Here is a 17,141-nt window from a genome sequence, read left to right as displayed (position 1 = left end):
CTTCTGCTTCTGTTAGGTCCATACCATTTCTTTCCTTTATCGAGCCCATCTTTGCATGAAATGTTCCTTTGGTATCTCTGATTTTCTTGAAGAGATCTCTAGTCTTTCCCATTCTGTTGTTTTCCTCTATTTCTTTGCATTTATTGCTGAAGAAGGCTTTCTTATCTCTTCTTGCTATTCTTTGGAACTCTGCATTCAGATGTTTATATCTTTCCTTTTCTCCTTTGCTTTTCGCTTCTCTTTTCACAGCTATTTGTAAGGCCTCCCCAGACAGCCATTTTGCTTTTTTGCATTTCTTTTCCATGGGGATGGTCTTGATCCCTGTCTCCTGTACAATGTCACGAACCTCAGTCCATAGTTCATCAGGCACTCTATCTATCAGATCTAGGCCCTTAAATCTATTTCTCACTTCCACTGTATAATCATAAGGGATTTTATTTAGGTCATACCTGAATGGTCTAGTGGTTTTCCCTACTTTCTTCAATTTCAGTCTGAATTTGGCAATAAGGAGTTCATGGTCTGAGCCACAGTCAGCTCCTGGTCTTGTTTTTGCTGACTGTATAGAGCTTCTCCATCTTTGGCTGCAAAGAATATAATCAATCTGATTTCGATGTTGACCATCTGGTGATGTCCATGTGTAGAGTCTTCTCTTGTGTTGTTGGAAGAGAGTGTTTGTTATGACCTGTGTATTTTTTTGGCAAAATTCTATTAGTCTTTGCCCTGCTTCATTCCATATTCCAAGGCCAAATTTGCCTGTTACTCCAGGTGTTTCTTAAAGTAATGTATGTATCTGCCCTTATTTAGAATGTTTTCCCTTATAGGTCTGTATAACTGATTCACTTTGTTGTACAGCAGAAAGTAACACAACATGATAAATCAACTATACTCCAATAAAAATTTAAAAAATAAAAAAAGTACTTTTTACAACTGATGTTTAAAAAAAAAATAAGGCATATAACAATTTCCTCAGGGTACAGTGGGTGTGAGCCACAAGGATTTTGTGTTTTTTCTTCTAAAGAAAGAGCCACCTAATTTAGGTTAGTGTTTTGTATTGGTTGGAGTGTTCCTCTGTCAGTTTCTAGCATTTCCAGCAAAAGATAAAGAGAAAAGACTTCTAAGAGGAAATCATAATAACTGTTTCCCCAGATTTCTTAATGAGGATGCCTATTAAAAATATGAGATATTGTGACCTCTGAAAACAGTGAAACAACTGTATGAAATACTAAATAACAAAACAATCTGTTAATGTTTTAATATTTAGCCTGGGACACAATAGATGCTCAGTAAAGTGTAGTTGGAAGCATATGAAATTGCTGATACCTAACCACTTTCACTTATAAAAATGGTAATTTCACAAGACTTGATCTAATATATTAACATCTTGCCTTATTCATTTGGTGTCAGAATTCCATGAGCCTAAACCATATTACTAAAAGGGCAAGCTGATCTTGGGAATATTATAATTATTAGCCAGGATAAAGAAGTAGACTTGTATGGCCTTAACAGACCCTGAGGCAAAGAGAACCTATGCATTTCACCTCAGGATAGTTCAGATGTCCCCAAACCTCACCCATGATCTCTTAAAATAAGGCGAGAGGGTAAAGCTAGGGGAGCAAATTAACAATAGCTGTAGGGCTCCATTATCATGGGGAGAGACAGAGAATCAAAAAAAGAAAAAAGGAAAGAAAAGAGAGAGGGAGGAGGGAATGAAGGAAAGGAAGAAGGAAGGGAGAAAGGGGAGTTGGAAACACTGTAATTATAACCCAAATATAATTTTAAAAACATGCAAATATACTGAATATCTGAGATTCTTCTGTGTGTCTGATCAAGAGCCCTAACCACTACTGTTCTCTGTTAGAAGATCAGTTCAGTCACTCAGTCGTGTCCGACTCTTTGCGACCCCATGAATCGCAGCAAGCCAGGCCTCCCTGTCCATCACCAACTCCCGGAGTCCACCCAAACCCATGTCCATTGAGTCGGTGATGCCATCCAACCATCTCATCCTCTGTCGTCCCCTTCTCCTCCCGCCCTCAATCTTTCCCAGCATCAGGGTCTTTTCCAGTGAGTCAGTTCTTCGCATCAGGTGGCCAAAGTATTGGAATTTCAGCTTCAACATCAGTCCTTCCAATGAATACTAAGGACTGATCTCTTTTAGGATGGACTGGTTGGATCTCCTTGCAGTTCAAGGGACTCTCAAGAGTCTTCTCCAACACCACAGTTCAAAAGCATCAATTCTTCAGCTTTCAGCTTTCTTTAGAGTCCAACTCTCACATCCATACATGACCACTGGAAAAACCATAGCCTTGACTAGATGGACTTTGTTGGCAAAGTAATGTCTCTGCTTTTCAATATGCTATCTAGGTTGGTCATAACTTTCCTTCCAAGGAGTAAGTGTCTTTTAATTTCATGGCTGCAGTCACCATCTGCAGTGACTTTAGAGCCCAGAAAAATAAAGTCTGTCACTGTTTCCCCTGTTTCCCCATCTATTTCCCATGAAGTGATGGGACTGGATGCCATGATCTTAGTTTTCTGAATGTTGAGTTTTAAGCCAACCTTTTCACTCTCCTCTTTCACCTTCATCGAGAGGCTTTTTAGTTCCTCTTCACTTTCTGCCATAAGGGTGGTGTCATCTGCATATCGGAGGTTATTGATATTTCTCCCGGCAATCTTGATTCCACCTTGTGCTTCCTGCAGCCCAGAATTTCTCAGGATGAACTCTGCATATAAGTTAAATAAGCAGGGTAACAATATACAGCCTTGACATACTCCTTTTCCTTTTTCATCACATTACAAAATTGTACTTACACTTCTGACTGTACATTATCAAGACAAGTTTAAAACTGGATTTGAATGTTCTGATAATCTTTCTGTAAAATTTTTTTTTTAGGTTGGCACACTGTAAAAATTCTCCGGGTATTTCACCTCATTTCTCAGCCTTTCAGAGTGTACTTAAGTGTTAGTAAACGACCACGCGATGAGGTTACTGCTACTTCTTCTACTCCTTCCACTGGCAAATAATTGAGAAGCAGCCTTACACCTGGGTATTATTTAGATTTCTAGAGACATATTCAACTTTTAAAAGCTTTATTACACAAGCAATATTTTAATATTGAAAAAATAGAAAATCCAATATTTTTTTATTGAGAATAGAAAAAACCTGAAATCTGAAAAAAACTGAATATCTCTTTAAACAATGTAGAACTAACACAAGAAGGCAAATACCACAAAGGCCTCTCTTGTGTCTCTCTGTTCTCATCTACATTCCTAGCAACTAATGTAGGGTGTGACATGTAGCTGTCAAGGACAGGTATTTATTGAACGAGTGAATGAAATTCAGTATTCACATTGGAAGTTTTGGCTTTTTCTTTAAGTATCTATCGTAACTCATTAAATATTGTTTGTGTACAAGATGTTCAATACAAATGACTTTGTTTCCTCATCTATAACATGAGGGTCTGGGCAAAGTGTTTCTGGCAGAAATGTGCTATAGTCTTGTAAACAGCTAAGCCTTCAGGCTAGGGAAGAGAGTGAGAGAGAGCACAAGCATTTCTTAAAACATTAATGGGTAAGCTAAGACCATTAATGTCTGGCTTAGTTCCACAGTGGCCTTGGGCCACGCGTGACCATGATTGACCATCAATCATGGTGAGGACTTTTTAACCTATCTCTCTGAAACTATTCACTGAATTTTGCTGTGGGGCTCGCATGTCACTTGTTTAGCTTTCCTGACAGTATTCCAGAGGAAGTTGGTTGTTGGCAAGTACAAAGTCTCTCCCAATTGTGCCAAACAGAATTATTCATTACCATTTTATGGAAAGCCCAAATCATATATCTAGGAGGACTAAGCACCTGCCAGCTCACGAGTTTTTGTTGATATTGACTTTGTTTTCCTCAGTAATCACCAGCAGTAACCAAACGTTTTTGAATTCCAAATGGAGCCTCCTTATGAGTTAAGATCTGAAGAAAGGGAGTATATTTTTAAAGAAACATGTTTTGTGAGGTCCCTGCTGATTTTTCTGTTTTTGTTTCAAGCACTTGTATCACGGTCAGATTATGGAGAGTAAATGTGTTTCGCCTACTTCTAGCTCTACACTTGCAAATATGGTAACCACTTGTTGTTGTTCAGTGGCTCAAATATGTGTCTGTCTTTTTACACCCTCATAGACTGCAGCACACCAGGCTTCCCTGTCCTTCAGTAACTACTAGCTACATGTAACTATTTAAATCAATTAAATTAAAATTCTTATTCCTCTGTTGCACTAACCACATTACAAGAACCCAATAATTACAAGTGTCAAATGGCTATCTTGTTGGACAAGGAAACATAGGTAATATTTTTATCATTGCCAAGAGTTCTTTTGGGCCACATTTTCCTAACTTTTTGAAGGATACAGAGTAAACAATATTTTGGCTTTTAATTTTAGAAATTTCTTAGGGCCTAAAGTAGGAAAAGTTTTGGCCAGAGATTTATTTATTCAGAATTTATTCACCGAGTCAAAACAATTTCCCAAGAGGTTATCTTTGTTGTGAAATATTCCTGAAAGTTTATGGCCCCTGCTTCTTACTAGATCGATGATATTGTGGCCCAGGGAGATTACTGAGAAAACCCAAAAGCTCCTTGGAAGCCTTAGCTGCTATCAGAGAAAGCCAATCTTCTCAGTCACTGTTCATCTTCATTCCAATTAGCCTGAGGACTATATATTAATTATATTAATATGTATCAAAGCACTTTATAAATTCTGGGAAGTTTTGGTACCTTTAATTATTTCTCAGCATTACCCGAACTAGTTAGTCCCTAAATGAGCAGATCTCCATTGTCTTTTGCAGGCCTAACCTTCATCTGGGATGCATGCAAAATACTCAAGAACTTTAAAACTATAGGAGAGCGACTCAGTGCTGGCTGCTATATAATCAGTAATTCCACAGAGTTCTATGAAACTCAGAGTTCTATGAAATCACTTTGGGATACCACAGGTATAATACTAATTCAACCAATAATTAAGGAATAGTCAGTAATTAAAGTCTAATATCACAGTTCCTTCCTATTCTGCTTATTGGGGTATCCCATGAAAATAAACATTTTTTGAAAGAAAAAATTCTAACTTTAAGGATTTTAAAAAATAAAGAAAAATTACCTTTTTTCTTTATTTTTTAATCTTATTTATAATCTTTTTAAGATTATAATCTTGATTTTCATCCAAATATAAAATGAACAAATGTCAAAGATTTTATTTAGCTCATTAATTAGTAAGAGATCCAGTAACATGTTAAAAACAATTCATGAGAAAATCCAGGAAGCAAATGAATACATAAGTCTATCAGGACTACTGAAATGTATTTGCTTAATTGATGCAAAACCGGTCACTACCACAGGACAATATGCAATTAGTTGCATTCTAACCATCCATATACACTATGCATTTTTATAGACAAGAATCATTTGCATCACTATCAATTCTCTGTAATTTAGAGAGTTGTAAAATTGTTCAAAGACAATGAAAGGTCCAAACCCACAGTTAGATAACTTGGAAGGGTATGTTCTAGATAATACATAATTTTTCACTGAAGACACCCAGTAAATATCCTAGTCCACTTCCAAGCCTTTTATAATTTTTTATGGTAAATTAAATCTCTATAGGTTTTCTCTCTCCCTAGCTCTGGTCCTTTGATTTGCCTGGCCATTTCCCCCTTGTTGGAGAGATATTTGATGGGCTTTCTTTTTTTTTTTTTTCTCTTGATTCAACAGAACAGGAAAAAGAACATAAATATATTTCTTACAGAAAAATCTAAGAGACTATCGAAAAGTGTCCCAGTGGGCCGAATAGCTGAAGGGAGAAGCAAAAGAAAGAAAAAGATGAAAAGATGAAATCATTGATATCATAATTTCATAGATGTTGCAATTAGAAAATTAAACCTCTTTGTTTCTCTTATTTCCTTGCTTCTGACCTCTTGGTTTTAATATATATCTCAATTTAATAACACCTGTTTTTTTAGAAGGGATATTTAAAAAGGAAAAAGGTGTACATGTCTTTTTAAAAATAACACAATGGAATATATTTATTCATTCCATAGTATATTGTTCCCTTAATAAGCAGAGTTTAAATCTAAGGCTTCTTGTCATCCTTCTGAATTAACACTGGGCCATTATTTATCATGCGTATGACATGATACTTTACATAATGCATTTTCTGATCAAAAACTTTTAGTGCTTTTGTGATTGAAGTGTAATCCTAAGACATTTCAAATAGTGATGTGTTCTCTACATTTCCGTTTGATGATTTGATTAGTCCGTCACCATACCCCTACACTCCACATGAGTATATAGCTATTTTTGAAAGTTATCAGGATGATTTTGACAGCTTAGCACCTGAGCATTAGTCCTTAGGCTTCTCTGGTGGCTCAGACAGTAAAGAGTCTTCCTGTAGTGCGGGAGACCCAGGTAGGATCCCTGGGTCAGAAAGGTCCCCTGGAGAAGGAAATGGCAACCCACTGTAGTTTCTTGCCTGGAAAATCCCATGAACAGAGGAGCCTGGCAGATTACAGTTTATAGGATTGCAAAGAGTCAAACACGACTGAGCGACTTCACTTCAGTAGTCCTAGTCCTTCACTCGGAGAAGGCAATGGCACCCCACTCCAGTACTCTTGCTTGGAAAATCCCATGGACAGAGGAGCCTGTTAGGCTGCAATCCATGGGGTCGCTAAGAGTCGGACATGACTGAGTGACTTCACTTTCACTTTTCACTTTTCACTTTCTTGCATTGGAGAAGAAAATGGCAACCCACTCCAGTGTTCTTGCTTGGAGAATCCCAGGGACGGGGAGCCTGGTGGGCTGCCATCTATGGGGTCACAGAGTCGGACACAACTGAAGTGATTTAGCAGCAGCAGCAGCAGCATTCTCCTTTTTATTCTCTTCTGTATATGTGGTTCTCTTTCTTTCTAGGACTGCCATCATACTATAGTCCTTTTGAGGGCAATTCTAGATCCAACGTGAAGCAAGAATTTAATTATGGGAGCCAACATCAGTCAAAATAAGTCAGCTTAGAGAGCAAGGGCAAACAAATAGCCTAAAGTTCACATTTTCCAGGCTATGATGCTTATACAGGTAATGGCAACTTGCCTCTCTGTCTGAGGACTAGGTGGTTTCATTGAACATTGATTAAAAGAATCATTCCAATTTCAGAAAAGTTAAAATTGGGGATAAGAAGGAACACCATGCATGTTACAGTTGATGAAGCTTGCTAAATTATGGGTTGTTTAAATATATATTGTTTCACAAGTAATGACTCTCTCTCTTTTTTTTTTCTGTATGTGACAAATTCTTTGAAAAATTTCCCAGTTTCATTTCTGCAGATCTAGGTTAAACCTGTCTCTTAATCAGAAACCACAGATCTAGAAACATCAACTTTCTTGTTCCAAATTTCATCAAGTGAGCTAGAACTAACCAAAATTAGAGTAGTGGTTTCCAACCACTCAATACCTTCTCATGGGGGAAGAGAAACCTTCATGAATTTAAGTATATACACTATAAGTGACTGTCTTATTTTCATTTGGAAATGTTTGCTCTTTTATGTGATTCATTATTGTTGTGAATTTTTTTGCCCCATCCCAATATACGTACTTGGTAAAGTAAAAATATAGCAAACCTAAATTTAGTTCCCTCAATTAAAAAATTTTCATGCAAAAATCTGAGAATTAATAGGCCAGAGGGCTTCAAGACAGTGTTCTTTTAAAAAAAAAAAAAAACACAACTTTTTATTTTGTACTAGGATATAGCTGATTAACAAAAAAGTATTGTGATAATTTCAAGTATTCTTTGCAGTAGACGTTTCTCCGTAGTTAAGTCCCATGGCTGTTTCTTACTGGAGAAAGGACCTTCTTCAGCTATTTATCTCACCTTCTTAAGAACACCTCCCTTGCTTTCTCAACTCAAAATATGAAAACACTTTTTAAAAATTTCAAATAATTAGGTTATCAAAAAAGAAATGTTACATATATGAATAATCAACCTCTCTATAAATAATATAAATAATACTATCTTTTTTTTATTGTTCTAGCTTTGGGTTCTGTGATTCCTCATACCTCAGTTATAAAATGATTTAGTTCTCTAACCTGTTTCAGTGAGGTTTTTTCTGAAGTAAGATACTCATACATGTGTCCACAACCTACCTGACCAATAGCAATAGGAGGAGAAATGCAAGAATTAACATGGTTTATCCACAGCTCAGCTGCCTTTGCCTTTCCTAGCACCAAAACACAGTCCATTATTAGTCTGGTACTGTAGCCCCTTGTTTTTACGAAGAAAGTATTTTATTCAATAGCTTGAAAATAATCTACAAAGTGATGTTCCGTGTGAGAGTAATACATTTTAGAATGCATGGATTGTTATGATTAATGGTGGGACCCTGGCATTTTGTAGACAAATGTTAATACAGTAACATTTGGGTATCACCTTTTGTGATTTTTCAAGGTGGTATACTTGTGTGTTAATGCACCCCGTGTCCAGCCATCGCACTATGCCAGCATTGGTGACAGTGCCACTCTGTCAGGCTGGAAAGACAGTCTCAGACTCAATAAGGAAACACTTTATCAAAGGCAGTAAAAAATGGAAATGAGCTACTACCTGTGGGCTCAAATTAAATCAGCCTCAAGAACGCAGAAGCCGCACTACTCTTGCTGTTCCTTCTAAAGCCGCTGTGTAGACCTTGAGATCCCATGCTATATTCATTCCACAGATATTTATTGGGCACCTAGTATGTGGGATGCATTAGGTGCTTATTCTGATTATCCTAAGATATAAAAGATGAAAGCACTTCTATTGTGCCTTCCAAAAGCCTCGGAGAAGAGAGAACACATGTAGAGAATTGTCTGTAATAGAAGGAAGCAGCGTACATGCTGTTGGAGAGGTAGAGATAAAATGTGCCAAGATTTCAGAGAAAGGGGAAATAGATGTTTTAACTGAAGAACTAGGAGGGTATTCATAAAAGAAAAGGAAGTGGTTAGGAACCCTGATAAGTGGTTAGGATTTGAACATATGGAACCAGGTTAAAGTTGTTCCAGAAAGAAAACTACACAAACCAGAAACAGGAGGGAAATTCTGGGATATGTATTGCAAGAGGGATTCTCACTAGAAATGCAGGATCCAGGAAGGAGAGTAATGGATAGAAGGGAATGCTGGCATAGCACAGAAGTGAGTTATATTCAAGACTAAAGATTTGGGAGTTTAGTCTCCAGGCATAAGGGTGATTCCAAGGTTTTATAAATACAGGAATACCTGTTTGTAACAGCACATCAAGACAGTTCATCAGGAGGATATGCAGTTGTTGGAATGAGGAGGACTGTAGCCCGGAATTCAGAGAATGGCTGAGGGTTCTTGGTGGAGTCCTTAGGAATACATTAAAAGGAAGAACTGCCACCATGGTCAGGGGAGTGATCATGGGTTGATGGCTAGGAGGTGTCAGGGATGCAGTATGGTTGAACATAAGGGGAAAAGAGATGGGGAAGCATCAAAGACTTTGACACTGACATTTTTAAAAAGGGTGGGTTTGATTGATAAGACAAAGATTCCTATTTGAGCCACCTTGAATTTGAAATGCTGGCAGGAGTCAAAGACTAAATATCCCAAGAATGACTTGCAATGCACACTGGAAATGAAGATAAAAATAAAGCTAGAGCTAGAATTTTACTTATTTGGGAATAATATGAATAGGAACAATAGTTAAAGTACTTTTTTGTTTTGAGACATTCACCAGCAGGAACAAGAATAGCATTACACGGGAGAAGGTCAGGAACAGATCCAGAGAGTATACCTACTTGATAGAAGGGGAAAGGAAATCTTCCCCTCTCCTCGGGGCAGGAGGTGGGGTGGGGGGGAACCACTCAGGAGTCAGAAGCAGCAGAGGTGAAGGGGGCCAGGGACCAAGGGTGGAGTAGGTGGGATCACAATAGCTGGATCAGGCTAGCAGAGCTCATTTTGCTTGCACATGATCTTGCCTTCAAAAGAAGGAAAAATCACTTAACTATAGATCAGATGTCTGTTTCCAGAGGAGTGTTCATTAAATCTTTATTAAGGAGTTTCCTGATATCACTTGCTTCTGCTAGAGATTTTCTAATTTATTAGAATTTCTAATTCTCTAGCAGAACATGTAAATCAGTGTCCTGCTGCTCACTCCCCTGGGAAGAGCCCTGTCTCACAAACATATGGCTGGTCTTTCCAGGAATCCTCTAAAAGCTTGATGGGACATGATAGGTTTAGACATTTCTTTCCCCTAGTAAGGCAATGTTGCAGAGCTGTGGGTCCATCGAACACTTCTTTCTGAAATGGACCATCTGCTGTAGATCAGGGATTCCTAATGTGAGGCCAGCAAATACCCTGCCCAGGGAATATAATGTTCTGTTCCCCATGCATGCATTTCTTGAGGAGATGATTTACCCTTCACCTGATTCTTAAAAGTATCTCTTTTCTTAAAAAGATGAGAAGCACTGTAATAGATCATGCAGTGTTGCACAATGATGTGAGTTCCTTGAAGACAAGAGCCAGTCCTTATAAATTTTGGTATCTTCCTGATACCTCTGTCAGTCTTGGCTGAATGACTGGGTAATGGTGCTGCATTCAGTGGGCCAGCACTAATGATAAAATGCTCATTTTGTCTCTACAATCTCTTGCTTGACTTAGCAATTATACAAGCCTAGGAAACATATTTTCTAATAATTTTCTAGTGTCCTTTACTAGTATAACTTTCAGCATAAAATGAGTGCTTCAAACATACACATGGTCTCATTTCTTTCTTTAATAAGTGTGCAGAGTAGGGATTGATATCTTCATGTAATGAATGAGGAAGCCAAGACACAGAATGCACATGACTTGTCATAAGCCATATGTCATATGTCAGCTATTACTATTATCTCATGGTACATACATTAGTCCTGGAGAAGGGAATGTCTATCCACTCCAGTATTCTTGCCTGGAGAATTCCACGGACAGAGGAGCCTGGTGGACTACAGTCTGTGGGGTCACAAAGAACTGGGACATGACTGAGCAACCAAAACACACACTCATATACATTAGTAAACAAAAATGTCTACAAATGCAATAGAGTTGGCCATACTTCCTGAAATATTTATTGGTTGGCAATGGGTTTTGCTTTTATATGAAGGAAGGCTTTTTATTAGCTTAAAATATAACACTCATGTTCAGTTCAGTCGCTCAGTCGTGTCCGACTCTTTGTGACCCCATGAATTGCAGCACGCCAGGCCTCCCTGTCCATCACCAACTCCCGGAGTTCACTCAAACTCAAGTTCACCGAGTCAGTGATGCCATCCAGCCATCTCATCCTCTGCCGTCCCCTTCTCTTTCTGCCCTTAATCCCTCCCAGCACCAGAGTCTTTTCCAATGAGTCAACTCTTCGCATGAGGTGGCCAAAGTATTGGAGTTTCTGCTTCAACATCAATCCTTCCAAAGTATACCCAGGACTGATCTCCTTTAGAATGGACTGGTTGGATCTCCTTGCAGTCCAAGGGACTCAAGAGTCTTCTCCAACACCACAGTTCAAAAGCATCAACTCTTCAGCGCTCACCTTTCTTCACAGTCCAACTGTCACATCCATACATGACCACTGGAAAAACCATAGCCTTGACTAGATGGACTTTGTTGGCAAAGTAATGTCTCTGCTTTTCAATATGCTATCTAGGTTGGTCATAACTTTCCTTCCAAGGAGTAAGCATCTTTTAATTTCTTGGCTGCAGTCACCATCTGCAGTGATTTTGGAGCCCAAAAAAATAAAGTCTGACACTGTTTCCACTGTTTCCCCATCTGTTTCCCATGAAGTGATGGGATCAGATACCATGATCCTCGTTTTCTGAATGTTGAGCTTTAAGCCAACTTTTTCACTCTCCTCTTTCACTTTCATCAAGATGCTTTTTAGTTCCTCTTCACTTTCTGCCATAAGGGTGGTGTCATCTGTAAATCTGAGGTTATTGATATTTCTCCCGGCAATCTTGATTCCAGCTTGTGCTTCTTCCAGCCCAGCGTCTCTCATGATGTACTCTGCATATAAGTTAAATAAGCAGGGTGACAATACCCTATTTCATCATGTTACAAAATTGTATTTACACTTCTGACTGTACATTATCAAGACATGTTTAAAACTGGATTTGAATGTTCTGAAAATCTTTCTGTAAAAAAATTTTTTTTTTACATTGGCACACCGTAAAACTTCACCCGGTATTTTACCTCATTTCTCAGCCTTTCAGGGTGTGCATAAGTGTTAGTAAATGATCATGCGATAAGGTTACTGTTACTTCTTCTACTCCTTCCACGGGCAAAGAATTGAGAAGCAGCATTACACCTGGGTATTCTTTAGATTTCTAGCGACATATACTCCTCTAGAGTATATGTAAAAGGAGACACGTACTCCTTTTCCTTATTGGAACCAGTCTGTTGTTCCATGTCCAGTTCTAACTGTTGCTTCCTGACCTGCATATAGCTTTCTCAGGCAGGTCAGGTGGTCTGGTATTCCCATCTCTTTCAGAATTTTCCACAGTTTATTGTGATCCACACAGTCAAAGGCTTTGGCATAGTCAATAAAGCAGAAATAGATGTTTTTCTGGAACTCTCTTCCTTTTTTCACGATCCAGCGGATGTTGGCAATTTGATCTCTGGTTCCTCTGCCTTTTCTAAAACCAGCTTGAACATCTGGAAGTTCACTGTTCACGTATTGCTGAAGCCTGGCTTGGAGAATTTTGAGCATTACTGTACTAGCGTGTGAGATGAGTGCAATTGTGCAGTAGTTTGAACATTCTTTGGCATTGCCTTTCTTTGGGATTGGAATGAAAACTGACCTTTTCCAGTCCTGTGGCCACTGCTGAGTTTTCCAAATTTGCTGGCATATTGAGTGCAGCACTTTCACAGCATCATCTTTCAGGATTTGAAATAGCTCAACTGGAATTCCATCTCCTCCACTAGCTTTGTTCATAGTGATGCTTTCTAAGGCCCACTTGACTTCACATTCCAGGATGTCTGGCCCTAGGTGAGTGATCACACCATCGTGATTATCTGGGTCGTGAAGATCTTTTTTGCACAGTTCTTCTGTGTATTCTTACCATCTCTTATTAATATCTCCTGCTTCTGTTAGGTCCATACCATTTCTGTCCTTTATCGAGCCCATCTTTGCATGAAATGTCCCCTTGGTATCTCTAATTTTCTTGAAGAGATCTCTGGTCTTTCCCATTCTGTTGTTTTCCTCTATTTCTTTGCATTTATCACTGAGGAAGGCTTTCTTATCTCTCCTTGCTAGTCTTTGGAACTCTGCATTCAGATGCTTATATCTTTCCTTTCTCCTTTGCTTTTCACTTCTCTTCTTTTCACAGCTATTTGTAAGGCCTCCCCAGACAGCCATTTTGCTTTTTTGCATTTCTTTTCCATGTGAAACGCAGTCATTTCCCAATAGTTGTGTTACTGAATGACAGATACTACTACCATATAGTGACTTTAATTTCTTGGTCTTATACTAGATAACATTAAATGAAAACAATGTGTCTTTGCTAGGTAAAGTGAAGATGGCACATCAGATAGTAAGCAGTACGGTGACATGATGAAGAGCATGAGCTTTTGAACCCCATTTGGATTTCAGACTTTCCCTAAATACCATTACATCTTCAGTATTAAATACTAGATATGTTTTAAGTTCTCTTTCAGCTTACGATAGTATATGCTAAATTTGTTCCATCTGAAACTAGAGAGAAAACTCATATCTTCTACTTTGATTTTCCCTGGAGAGGACAGAGGAAAAGAGAATGCCACAGCAGCCTCTATGGTGGCTGAAGTCTGTGGACCAACAGGGCAGCTGTGCCCTGGCATCTGGCTTCTGTCTGGATGCTGTTTCCACTGCAGACTCTGTTCTGCAACCGTGCACTTCATCTCCCACCAGTAGCTATTCTCGGCCTCCTCACCGCATGGGTTGTGAGAGTTCATATTTACATATCGGCTAAACGTTATCTTCCTAAACAGGCAAAAATTATTCAAACCTTATTGCAAAATGTGTGGGCTTCCCTGGTAGCTCAGCTGGTAAAGAATCTGTCTGCAATGCAGAAGACTCTGGTTCAGTTCCTGTGCTGGGACAATACCCTGGAGAAGGGATAGGCTACCTACTCCAGTATTCATGAGGTTCCCGGGTGGCTCAGACAGTAAAGGATCTGCCTGCAATGTGGGATACCCGGGTTCTTATCCCTGGTTTGGGAAGATCCCCTGGAGGAAGGCAAAGCAACTCCCTCCAATATTCTTGCCTGGAGAATTCCATGGACAGAGGAGCCTGGCAGGCTACAGTCCTTGGGGTCACAAAGAGTCAGACGTGACTAAGCGCACACACACACACACACACACACACACACGAAGTGTGTGGGGGGATGGATGTGGGGGTGGGGGAGTTTGGAACTTCTCAGACAAAAAACTGATACCTGAAACTTAACCCTAAAATGTGAAGGATTTGCAAAGTGACTAGGCAAAGTTCTCTGAAATTGATCAGAAATATTACAGGACTGGTTAAAGCATTCTGACTCAAAAACCTGTCAGAAGCATGCTGCTCTTAGATTAAATGTGTATTCACTCTGTTAACTGAGTAATGGGGACTGTTTTGCATCATACTAATTAAAATACAATTTTCCAAATATGTTTGCTCACTACCACTTTACTTGTTGTTTTAATGATAATTTGTTTTTTAAAAAGTATCAAGAACAAGGAAGCTACTTCATTGTTTGAATAGTTTAGCTTCCAGATGCCTACAGTGACAAAGTGTCAGAATACTAGGAGAGAGGGAATCCTGTTTCCAGTGTGTGCCAGTTAGGCTCTTTGTGGGGAGAGAGGGCATGTGGAACACTAGTTGCCAAGAGGCAGGAATATCATTCTAAGATATCTGGGTGGTAACACTGCTTTCTCTTCCCAAGAGAAAATGGTTCAAGGACCAGATGAGCTTGATATTTTGAATAGTTATTTAAATAGAATCACTAGTTTACTGGTGAGCTGAAATAGTCCTATAAGCCTGAGTATGAAAGGATAGTATTGCTGGAGCGTGGCTCCTCCCTGCACAGAGACAGGCACCTAGGACAGCAGCCTCCTAGGAACTGATGTGTAAGGAAAACCACACAGGATCTGCCACATCTGCTTTTTCTCAGGGTTACCACTTCCTGTGGGTTCAGCAGCTTGGGCTGAGTAAACTGGGGCTCCTGGCAGGTGTGTGTCTGATATCTCCCCTCTAGTTGGTAACCCAGGTGGTGTATTAACTTCATGTGAAAATGGTAGTCGCTCAGTCGTGTCTGATTCTTTGTGACCCCATGGACTGCCAGGGGGAGTAGTAGCCCCAGTAGCCCTCCAGGGTTCTCTGTCCATGGGGATTCTCCAGGCAAGAATACTGGAGTGGGTAGCCATTCCCTTCTCCAGGGGATCTTCCCAATCCAGGGACTGAACCCAGGTCTGCTGCATTGCAGGCAGATTTTTTACTGTCTGTGCCATCAAACTGTAGTAAAGGGGTAAAGGGGCATTTGAAAATGCCTAACTTCAGTAACTGATCTTAAACCCTGTGAATATTTTTTGGTTTTCACTTGGATTGTCCTGGGCCTACATAGTTTAGTGTTAGCTAGAATAAACTGTTTCAAAGTCATGACCAAAATATATATGATGGAAGTGGTAGTCGCTCAGTCGTGTCTGACTCTGTGACCCCATGGACTGTAGCCAGCCAGGCTCCTCTGTCCATGGAATTCTCCAGGCAGCAATACTGGGGTGGGTTGCCATTTCCTTCTCCAGGAGGTCTTCCCAACCCTGAGATCAAATCTGGGTCTCTTGCATTGCAGGCAGATTCTTTACCATCTGAGCAACCAAAGAAGCCTCATATATGATGAGGCTGTGAAAACTGATATATTAGCCTCACCACACATTGTTAAATATGTATCTATATATACTTAACCTCATGAAGATGGGACCAGGGCTATCTTGTTCCGGGGAGTATCCTCAGAAATCAGCAGCATTACTTGCTCATTTGACTATTAATTGATTAATAGGATCTTCCAACAAATCCCTTAATGAGCTTTTGTTATAGAGACAATAACACTGCATGTGTTTAAAAATTTTGGTTTGCTTTACAGCTTTTCCAGGAAATTATTTTTATTATTATTTTATGGTTCCATTTCTCTGAGGTAGTAATTAATATGTAAATTATTGTTCTCCAGGCTTGAGATTATTCCAGCATGGCTTTTCTTGGACTCTTCTCTTTGCTGGTTCTGCAAAGTTTGGCTTTAGGGACCACTTTCACTGATGAAACCATTGCTGAGTTGTCAGTGAATATGTATAATCATCTTCGAGCCACTGGGGAGGATGAAAATATTCTCTTCTCTCCACTGAGTGTCACCCTTGCAATGGGAATGTTGGAACTTGGGGCCCAAGGGTCTACGCTGAAAGAAATCCGTCACTCAATGGGATATGACAGCCTGAAAAATGGTAAGTGTGCTTAGGTTTGATTTCTCAAAATAGTTTGACTTTAGTTCTCAACTCAATTGTGTTGTCTATATCTGAGGCAGCAGTATTTAAACAGGGTAAGAAAGTGGTCTCACTAAGATGGTATGAGGAAGACAAGCATTAGGAAACTCAAGAAAGTTCTTTTTCTTAGCTGCATCCCTGGCTGAGCTAATCTAAGGAAATGATATCTTTATTATTATTATTATTGTTATTTAAATAAACTTCACTGTGATTAACAAAGGCAAACATGGTTCTTGCTCTGATGGCGTTTCCAATTTAGAGAGAGAGGCATAAATTAATCAATTATCACATAAATAAATGAGAAATTACAACTGTTAGGAGTGCTTTAAAGAAAAAATTCTCTAAATATCAGAAATTTTTATTTAAAATCAACTGTATCTTCATTATTCAACTAGAAACCATGAATTTTTTTGGAATGTTGTATAATACTATCATGAAAATCTTGTATTGGAGAAAATTTCTAGCCAAAATGTATATTGTAATCACTTTGCTATGATGTAAAATTTCTATTTAATATTTCCAATATACATATGAATTAACTCATTAAAAACTTGAGAATTAATACAATTTTGACTGGATTTTCTATTTATAAAGTTAAAAAGTTTACTGAAAGTAAAAT

General features: G+C 38.9%; 1 protein-coding gene across 3 annotated transcripts in view; it reads left to right on the top strand.

Moving 5' to 3' along the window:
* The window catches only part of SERPINI1 (serpin family I member 1), an 84,270-nt gene that overhangs the window by 35,727 nt on the left and 31,402 nt on the right, over positions 1–17,141 (top strand). For 2 of the 3 annotated variants that reach the window (XM_027541956.1, XM_027541965.1), the window contains exon 2: positions 16,216–16,483. In XM_027541956.1, coding sequence (XP_027397757.1) covers positions 16,234–16,483 — 250 coding nt within the window. In that variant the 5' untranslated portion in view covers positions 16,216–16,233. Of the gene's footprint in view, positions 1–4,951; positions 4,975–16,215; positions 16,484–17,141 lie in introns of those variants that run through there. The other variant, XM_027541974.1, reaches the window with a different exon arrangement.

The sequence above is a fragment of the Bos indicus x Bos taurus genome, chromosome 1, assembly GCF_003369695.1.
Source record: "Bos indicus x Bos taurus breed Angus x Brahman F1 hybrid chromosome 1, Bos_hybrid_MaternalHap_v2.0, whole genome shotgun sequence".
NCBI classification, from domain to species: domain Eukaryota; kingdom Metazoa; phylum Chordata; class Mammalia; order Artiodactyla; family Bovidae; genus Bos; species Bos indicus x Bos taurus.
The sequence above is the reverse complement of the archived record's forward strand: the minus strand, read 5'-3'. Positions and strand labels throughout refer to the sequence as shown.